Source organism: Bactrocera latifrons, unplaced genomic scaffold, assembly GCF_001853355.1.
Source record: "Bactrocera latifrons isolate USDA-ARS-PBARC rearing strain unplaced genomic scaffold, ASM185335v1 scaffold_435, whole genome shotgun sequence".
Taxonomy (NCBI): Eukaryota; Metazoa; Arthropoda; class Insecta; order Diptera; family Tephritidae; genus Bactrocera; species Bactrocera latifrons.
In genome coordinates, this window is record NW_017537085.1 from 111,949 (window position 1) to 122,492 (window position 10,544).

Genomic DNA, 10,544 nt, shown 5'->3' on the forward strand with positions numbered 1-10,544 from the left:
ATTTGCACCTTCTCTATACTTTACGTTCTCTGGCCAGAGAACTTAAAACATAGAGAAAGTGCAAGTTCGATGTCGAACATTTTATAAGATTGTGATACGGAATTTCACCTCACAATTACGGAATACACGCTGTGAAATGTTAAAATTTTTAGCAGTTCTCTCACATACTCAAACAGAGAATATGAAGAGAAATAAATACATATATGTATTTTCGGCCTATAATGACATGCCATAGATAATATTGAAGAAAAATAAGTTCTTTGATATTCCACTTTAAACAGCGAAAAATGCGTACAAAACACACCTCTCACACAAAGAACATAAAGACATTTTATATTGTGTTCTCTGTCTCATATACCCAAGAATATGAAGAGACATAAATATATGTACATAGGTATTCATGCCCATGACGATACTCCCAAACAGAGAATTTTGAAGAAAAATAATTTCTTTGATATTCCGTGGGAAATATGTTCCATTTTGTATGGAAACATGTATGTAGAACTTTTATTAATTTTTGATTTATTATTTTTCAAATTATTTAATGATAATTTGATCTTATGATCTTATATTAAATCATATTAAATATTAAAATGTTATTTTTCTTTACAGTTTATTAATAAATTTAAATAAATTTACATGTAGTTTCATTTTTATTTAATTTTCAATAAAATTTTTAAAAATGAATTGCTGTCATAGTCTATTTTATTTTATCATGCATTTCAGTTGATTTTTGTATAGAAATTTAACCGGCGTAGAAGCAAAATACGAAACAATCATACATATACATATTATGTCGTTTGCACATTTGTCTGTATGTTTGCGAAAGCAAATGCTCTACAAAAGCATATTTCTATACTCATGCAAAATTATTTGAAGCGTTTGAGAAGTCAGGATGAGTACAGAGGTTCGAATCTCGGCAGAATTTATTCTTAATTTTTGCCTTTCATTCTTCCATGAGAATAAATTGTAAAACAAGAATTTTTCATTCTTTTGTCATTTTTGTTGAGCTGCACTGTTGCAACATTTCTTTTAAGCAGTTTTGCCACCGTGACGAGAAATAGTTTATGGACAGCGACGCTTGTGTGGGAAGATGTGTTGATACGTATGTTGTTGCTGTTTTTGCTTCATTCATATTTTAAAACTTTTTGTAGCCACATACATATACACGTATTTCTTTGTTTGGCTGAAGTCATATTTATGTTGGTATGGTTGTGATAGACAAGGGATTCCCTAGTGCACATATGTATGTACATGTGTACATATACATTTGATGTTTTGTGCTTTGTGTTTTTAGCGACTTAGCTCTAAGTTTTTCACAGGCGTATGAATATTTGTAAGTATTTACATATGTACATACATACATACCCTGCCGGCAACTCAGATAACTTTTAATGCACTTTAATCTAACTATTTCGCAACTAGAGGCGGTTGATACTTGGGCTATTTTTCATTGAGCCAACTGACTATTTTAATATTGCGATGTCCTAGGCAGTAGTCAATTATCCGACTCTGCATGACTTTTCAACTAACTTAAAGTTAGGTACTTAGTAGTTGGCTATATATTAGCTATTTATTTAAGTTAACTACAAGTTGGTTAATTAGCATTTAGTTAAAAATTAGTTATTTAGTAGTAAGCTATCAGTTGACTTTTTATACCCTACCCTAAATATACAAATTTTTAGAACACCACCTTATGCAAGTTCCGTAAATGATCAAGTAGRGCGATTTCACTCGACCTTCACAGAAATAATGCGCTGTTTAAAAGCAGAGCGAAGTTTCACCTCATTCGCCGAACTCCTCGATAACTCCGTCTACGAGTACAATTATTCAGTCCACTCCTCCACAAAGAAAAAACTAATAGAGGTATTTTTTGGGAGAAGAATCTCCACAGACCCAAGTATATTTGAAAGAGGTAGGGAAGAAATTATTTCGGAACTAAAAAATAGACAACTAAAAGATCTTTCCTCCATAATAAAGCCCGTCATCCAATTAAAACATATAACCCTGGAGAAACAATGTACGTTAAGATAAACAAACGACTGGCAACCAAAATATCTTCAAAATTTAGAAAAGAAATAATAAAGGAAGACAAAAATTCCACCGTTTTGACAGAATCAGGAAAAGTAGTTCATAAACGCAATATAAAAAATCAAAAATAAATTTTTTGTTTCCAGACTCCTCCTTATTTACCCAATATTCGCATCAATAGACATTTATGACTACTCCACGGCACAAATAGTTACGATAAATGACGGACTAGTAAAAATCCAGAATGGAGACTTCAGGCTAATACACATAATCGACCTCAACAAGTACGAACAATTTCTGACGGACGTGTCCAGATTCACCTCTTCAGACATACCCAAGGACACAATCCTTTATTCCATCCTAAAACACGAATTAACCCAATCTCTTCAAATTTTAGGTACAATAAAACCTGTCGAAAGAAGACAGAAAAGATCCATAAATAAAGATACTTATATAGAAAATGGGACTATTATAAATTTGCAAAATAGAATAAGATTAATAAAAAAAGAGTTGATTAACATTAAATACGCCATGCAGTGGGCAAAGAAAGATATTTTAAATACATTATTGTTAAATAAAAATGAAACCGAAATTGCGTTGGAAAATTTAGAAAATGACGAAATACCTTTCAAAAATGCTGTAGATGCTCTAGAAATATCAAATATAAATGCAATTAGTCAAAATATGACAATATTTTATTTGGTAGCTGTCCTGCAACCAGCACCAATCGATAGAAATCGAATTGAATTACTTTCTCTCCAGGCCTTAAAGGAGTTTCATATTGATAACATACGAAGAATAAATCTTCTGAAGACAGCAACGATATCCAATAGCACCCTTTCACTTGGAGCCGTTGCAACTATCATTCTCGGTATAATATTTTTTAAAAAGTTCTGGAGAAAGCACCATAACAGAATAATCATATCTTCAAGCCTGGACTTTAATCAGATGCCCCCAGCGAATATTGATCTTAAGGAGATCAAAGATCTTTCCAATGATCAAAATACTTACATCAATTTTAACAACCTCCCCTATTTTTGACAGGCTCTCGGGACGATCGCTTTTAAGAGGGGAAGTCTTAACATGGTAAATGTTACCAATTACTAAATAAAAGCAAGAACGCGTAATCAGCAATAATGAGTAAAGCATAGCGGAAATGCATCTTTAGTTGCACAATATTTCCCACAGCAAAAGCCAGATGCTTTCATYAGCATAAAGGCTCATTTTTCGGTGTGAAGCGGAAGTCCAACACGCGCAACCAAAATAAGTCAATTCAGAGACTTGGCAACAACATCGTGTCAGCAGTTGGCCAGTGCAACTTAGCATAGCTTTTAAGTAAATTAATTTTTAAGTGTCAGTCTTAGCTCTGTAATCGAACAATGAAGATAAAATAAAAATTGTTTAAAAAGAAATTAACTATAAATTTCTTAACTTACATCCTAAACAAAGACGAACTATGTAAACCGATAGAACTTGTTTTGACATGCACTATCAGTCGAACAATAGAAATGAATTATTATTAGAATACCAACCAAAAATGCATTCTCTAGAAATGCAGTCTCGACATATAAACAACAAACATCTGGCAATGGAATAATCCACTGCGATAACCACTTCCGCATCTCTTCTACGACAAACAAGTGATAGCAAGATAACAGACATCGAATTACAACAAAGAAGTTGTAAGCAGATAACAGCAGCCGCATTTCACTAGTATTAATATAATAAGATCTTATATTAAAATCAGTTCTTAATACCCAAGACACACATGTAGTACATAATGTAGTATAATATAGAACCTATATGTGTGTCATCAGTATTTCACATTTTTGTTCCAAAGCAAATAGAGTTCCGTACTACAATAGCATACTACATACCATTGAAATTCAGTGGTGTTCTGCAATGTACTACGATGGATCGCATTGAACACACCCAAAGCTTTAAARCTCATTCTGTCAAAATCATATGTTTTCTCTGCCAGCTGACAAAATAAAATATAAATAAATTTATCAGTTGTGGCGGTAAGGCAAAAAATATGGAGAAGTCCAAACAAAATATATTGGGAATGTCGCAATAAGAAATATAATTGAAGTGTGGGCACAATTTAATTCCCAACTGCGTGGAGTTCACAAAAATAGCCACATTTACTCGGCAATGAGCACGCAACTTGTAAATGAACATGGTGTTTTCCTAGCGCCAGCCGAGCTGCGGAATCGAATTAATAATTTAACAAAGAAGTACAGGTTTGTAAATAATTATACAATAATAATAAGTATGTGATAGTTTAAACATATCAGACAGGAACGCAAGGCTGTGGGCCCAACCGGAGGGGCCCCATCTAATTGGGAATTCTACGACGACATACACAAAATAATTGGCAGCTATAAATCAAATTTCACACACGAACTGGCCGACGAAAGCATTGAAAATGGTTTGTTTGAAATAGCAATTATTTTATTTTAATATTACAATTTCAATRTATGTATTATACATCTTTTATTCCACAGTTTCGGATCCATTAGACACATCGATGGCGGCATTTTCATTGTCAAATGAAAGTGGACCTGAAGAAGCACCATCAACTTCGTCGGCTGCAATTATCTCGAACTGGCTAAAAAAGAGCAAAAGATGATGGAAGCTTATTTCAATAAACCTTTGAAAAATGAGGAAAAGGCCCTCAAATTGATGGAGCAAACCAACGCCGTTCTTATGGCTATGTTAAATAAACATATTTAAATAAAAAAATATCAATTCTTTGTGAAAATTACAAATAATATTTACCGTGGATAAAATGTGTCGTAATTGCCTGTCGAATTTAAATTCCGCAAATGATTTCTTGTCTGTCTATGTGTGCTCTATGAGGTTGCCTTCCGCTATTTCCAGCGTTTGCTTGTTGAATCCATTGCATATTGACAGTGTCATTTCTATTGTTGCATATGTTATGAATATTGCAACAAGATTTTATGACAAGGTTAACATTTATTTTCCAGACCTCGACCAATTTGTCTGAAGCGAGTCTTTAAATGTCCGAAAGCATTTTCCACAACTCTTCGGCACGATGAAATGCGTCTGTTAAATATATTTTCACTTTCTGGTTGACTAACAGAAAATGGAAATGGTTTCATAACGTATTTAGACAGTTTGAATGCTGAATCTCCTATAAGGAGTATCGGCACCTCAATGCCTTCGATTGTTTTTGCATATTTTTTAAAAATTTCGTTATCGGAATGACACTTTTTCAAAGCCGACTGCTCAAATAATGTGGAGTCATTGCTTCGTCCTGGTGTACCAACATTGATATAAGTAAATCTGCATCTATAGTCTACTGCTGCAAATAAAACCGTCGAGTACCACCCTTTAAAGATATAATAATCGCTGGCTTCGTTTTTTGGAGGCTTTATTTCAATGTGGCACCATACATTACGTTATAACATTGCGGGAATCCTAAATGTTCAAAACCAYAGACTATTTCATTCACTTTCACGTCATTCGGCGGATATGCATCGAAWACTTCATTCTTAAACACTCTGCATATTTCTTCGCAACCTTGTACCACTATTGCTCCTACTGTTGTGCGACCGATTCCAAAAAGACTACCAACTGTTCTATATTCTGCGGAAGAAGCTAACGTGTATAAAGCGACAGCAATTCGTTTTTCAAGTGGTATGGCGTTACRCCAATAGATATCCCTTTGCGCACATTTTTTAATGCGTCCACTAAATAAAAAAACATCTCCCTGCTCACTCGGAATGCATTTTCAAATTTTTCCTCGCTGAATAGCTGAACATCCCTTCCCCAGAATTGAGAATTTTCCATTTATTAGGTAAAAAATTCTTTATGTGTTAAAAACTACCCGTTTAATATTTACCACTGAGCAGCAAGTTCAATATCTTTTTAAAATTCTTTGTTCTAACGGAAGCCTGATATATTTTTTGCTTGATTTGAAAGCCCTAAGACCTAATGTAAAATATTTATTTTTTTTTCTCCGATAATACAATATTTKTTGGTAGTTTGCGGTTATCACTTTGGTAACGTCCATTTTCGTTTTATATATTTAAAAAAATTTACGTCAGCTGTTGAATGTACTAGGTAGGCATACTAGATGTGTGTCACTATGCTGGTGTATGGTTTCATGCTCATGTCTGTCTGGGGTATAAGATTTTTTTGGCGCCGCGATCTGAAGGTACCGTAGGAAAGAGGAAGTCCTCCTGATTAAAAAATATACATGGTTATAGGTACCGCAAACGCTTAGTTTAGGAGATATTCGACCTTAAAGTTCAAAAATTCGCAAGATTCGTACATTTCAAGACGCTATTTCACCACATTAAACACACTTTATTCACATTTTTCACTTCAAATTAATTAAATTACACTATAAACTTGTAAATAACTCCATAACTTACACTTTTAGCAGGTTTTTTTTTACCTAAAAAATCTGCATTTTAAAAATTACATTTTATACTCGTTTTAACCCCATTTCTTTACCAAAACTTTCGACGAAAATTGGCAGCGCTCTACCATGTGATGATAAGGCAATTCGCTGAAATTCCTCTTTTTCGCAAAAATTCCTCTATTCATGCATATGGATATTTTCTTTTTTAAATTTATTAAGCAAATAAGTAATATTGTATACATGTATTAGTAATATTATATAATAATATTACGTAATAAAGTGGAAAGTATGTTAGTATAGTACCTGTCTCTTATACACATCTAGATGTGTATAAGAGACAGGTATAATAATATTGTATATACATATGTATAAGTAATATTTTATAATAATATTACGTAATAATGGTAATCAACAGATATAATAACTAAATTTTATTCATTTTATAACGAAAATTCAAATTTTATTTCAATATGAGTTCATGGTAACCAACAAATATAACCACTTTATAACAAAAACTCAATATATTTTTTTATTTTTAACACTGAAAGGTGTACTACGCGAAAGTACTTCAGTCCACCGGGATATTCGCTCGACCAGGGTTATTTTTTTAAAGTACTTCAGTCATCCCGACATGATATTATAAAAATTTATAATACTATATTATCATAAAGTTTTAGTTATATGTGTTTATTAAATATAAATCACATATTACACATATACATACTATATGTAAAATGTATAATATGTGCAAAAAGTCTTCACAACTTAATTATAAATCAAAAAATATTAGAAAGTATTTTTTATTATAATTAATGTAGAAAAAAGAATCACGCAAAAAAACAAACAAAGAAAAATCGTTAAGAATCCTACATATTTGGTGTTTAAGATGTGGCAACGCTCATTTTGCTCATAGTTGTAAACAATCTAACCTCTGCAACGCCGAATTCTCTAAGTGATTTTTAAATTAATAAATTTAGGTGAAATATTACAAAATAAAATTGAAATGTGAACCTATTTCAATGTTTAGAGTGTATATTTAAATATACAGAGTGAAAAACGTGAATACATTTAATGGAAGATAAAGAAATACCTTATGTTATTAGTGCATATTTTTGAACTTTTAATCGTGAAAATTTTAAAAAATATAAGTAATTTTTATAATATTTTTGAATATTCCTCCTCTGGAGAAGCTCCCCTATCCGGACATACCCCATTTATACGGAAATTCGGTATTTTACCCCTCCGCCAAAGTAATCGGAATCGTGCCAGGCACGCATTGCGGCGTAGAAATAAAATTGTTTTCTCACACTTATATCGTGGAAACGAGATTAACTCGCACACTTCTCTATATGTAGATGCATATACATATGTATGTGTACGAAATTGCCGGACAAATAATGTATATACAAACCAACATACAAATATGCGTACACATGTAAATATGTCACCCACAAAAACAACAAAAATTGCTTTACAAAAACAACAATCGTTTGAAATAGCATCATACATACTTATATGCGTACACATGTAAATATGTGCTTATGACATTCTCATGTTACTGATGCATACACAAGCATACATATACATATCTGCGTCCAAATGTAAATTTGTCGCCCGCATAAACTACAAATATTGTTATACAAAAACAGTAGTCTTCTCAAATAGCATCAGCAGTGTCATAAGTCAATATGGCAGCCAAATAGTCGATTCCCAAATTTGTTGAGAAACACACAACAACAATATTTGCATTCATGAACGCAAGCGCGCTTTCAACAGACAAACTTGCTTCATTCATAAAAACAGACACCATTACATCTCCCGAAGCATGCCTTTGCCTATAAACGTCTTTTCGTGACGATGGCAAAAGCTAAAAATCACAAGTTGAACAATTTCTGATATTTGTATTAGAGGGGAAAAGTGACATCCGCGCAAATATAAGTATTCAAATCTACATATATAAATAAAAATGAATCCCCAAACTGTATGCACGCTCATAATTTTCATACGACTGAACCAAATTTTATAATTCTTTTTTTAATGTGCTAGTTATTAGTAAGGTAAAACCGCAAGGTTTTCGTGTGGAGAAGTCGGAAAATTGGAGAATTCCCAAAAGCTACTTTTTTTCATACACAATTTTTCGTTAATTTTTTTGTTTTGGGTTTTAATTATTTAAATCGTTCAAATTTGTCATTTGCTTTCTTTATTCTGGCTTTTAAAAAAAATATTATTGAAATTATTCAGTGCCCACGTTATGTGTGTTTGACACAAAGTGATCAATTACAGATAGAAATTTGTTACGATCCTCTTCGTGGTCGCGCTAATATCGGTCGGCGTACTTTGTGTCATCAACGTATGGCAGTGCAAGGCACATGAACGATTCCTCCCAGGATGCGATGACATACGTGCCTAACTATGGATCGCGGTCAATCAGCAAGCGATTGTCACGATGTCAGATCACGACGCTTACGATGTTTGATGGACTTTATCTTAAAGCAACGTATGGTATATATGGTGCTGTTAGATGCTGGATGTACTCTGTTGAGTTGCAAAAAAAGGTTTGCCGCACGCACACATTCTTTTTTGGGTGGTGGATTTGGAGGTTGAACCAGTATTATACGAGGTGATGAAAACCAATATGGTTCATGGACCTTGCGAACATCATAATCCCACTTCAGTTTGTATGTCTGACAATATATACACGAAACACTAAAGCACCTTAGCTTTTCTTTCGGAAACACACACTCGAAATTATGGATATGCACTCCATCGGCGTCGCTCATCAGACGATAATGAACATTAAGCATTCAAAGTTGACAACACATGGGTGGAACTATATTCACCACTAATTCAGATTCAAAATTCATATCAATGTTGAGTTGCAGTTTAATGAAATCGATAAAATACGTTTCTAAATAAATATGTCACCAAAGGAAGCAACATGGCGGTTATTGGTCTTGAAAGATACGGTAGATACGTGAACTGCAATAAACCGCTTTGCGTTCATGAACATTTTCCGACGGTTTTGTGTCTCGCAGTTAATGCGAAGAATGGCCAAAGASTGTATTTCAACCCAGAGAATACAGTACAGCCAGTGCAAACACCGCCTGCAACAAAATTAACATTTACGAGATTTTGTTCAACTTTCGTCAGTGATCCGTTTGGGAGAAAATTGCTCTATTCGGAAATACTTTGACATTATAAATGGAATGTATCGTCAAAGAAATAGTTACGCAGAAAGCAAGGTTAACCAGGTGTGTTATCAACTAATGCATCATGACGAATTTACACGATCCACCCGAAAAACGACGATTGTTTCTACCTTCGGTTGCTATTAATTAATGTACGCGGTTCAACTTTATTTGAGTCATTGCGTACTGTGAATGGCACGGTGTGTGCAAGTTTTGGAGAAGTAAGCCAGCTCTTACAATTGCTGGAATCTGTTAGACATAACAGCCTTCAAGTCCGGGTTTATTATGGAATACGAACAAAAATTACATTGCCGAAGACATTGTCTTCGCTAAAAATTGGAAATGGGCCAATTCCGGTTGATACTTCATCACGAATGTTCGATGTTGTTGACGTAAACTGGACGATTCAAAGTCGAATTCCGGGAGATTTCCGCTCATATACATCGACTGATCGTCTTGGCAATGAAGAAGACGCCATGAATTATCCAGTGCAATTTCTAAATTCTTTGGAGATGCTTGGTATGGCACCACATTATTTGCGTCTCAAAGTTAGAACTGTCATTGGAACACTTCTGATTATGACGCATCTATCGAATACAAGGGAACAGAATGCTTGATTCACGAATGCCTTTGAGCTCTAAAGATTTGCCATTCCAGTTCAAACGTATTCCGTTTCCAGTGAAAATTTCATTTTAAATGACAATCAATAGTGTGTGGATTAATGTGGCACACGGCCAGAGTTGGATATTTTCTGTAGATCGAAACAGAAAAAAAATGTTTGTTTATATAGCGAAAAAAAAAAATTATATCATAAATTCAACTTTCTTTTCATTTCAAAACACATAATTTCACACAGGACAACGGCGAGGTCAGCTAGTAAGTTATAAAATCTTAAATCTACTTAAAAACTAGACAGGCTCAAGCAAGTGACT

The 10,544-nt window shown here is 33.6% G+C and overlaps 1 protein-coding gene across 1 annotated transcript; it reads left to right on the forward strand.

The window, feature by feature from the left end:
• Nucleotides 1–4,074: 4,074 nt before the first annotated feature.
• LOC108972878 lies at nucleotides 4,075–4,663 on the forward strand. The gene is made up of 3 exons (XM_018939763.1): nucleotides 4,075–4,274; nucleotides 4,329–4,462; nucleotides 4,539–4,663. The coding sequence occupies exons 1-3, from the start codon at nucleotides 4,186–4,188 to the stop codon at nucleotides 4,661–4,663; spliced, it is 348 nt and encodes a 115-aa protein (XP_018795308.1). The 5' UTR covers nucleotides 4,075–4,185.
• The last annotated feature ends 5,881 nt before the right edge of the window (nucleotides 4,664–10,544 follow it).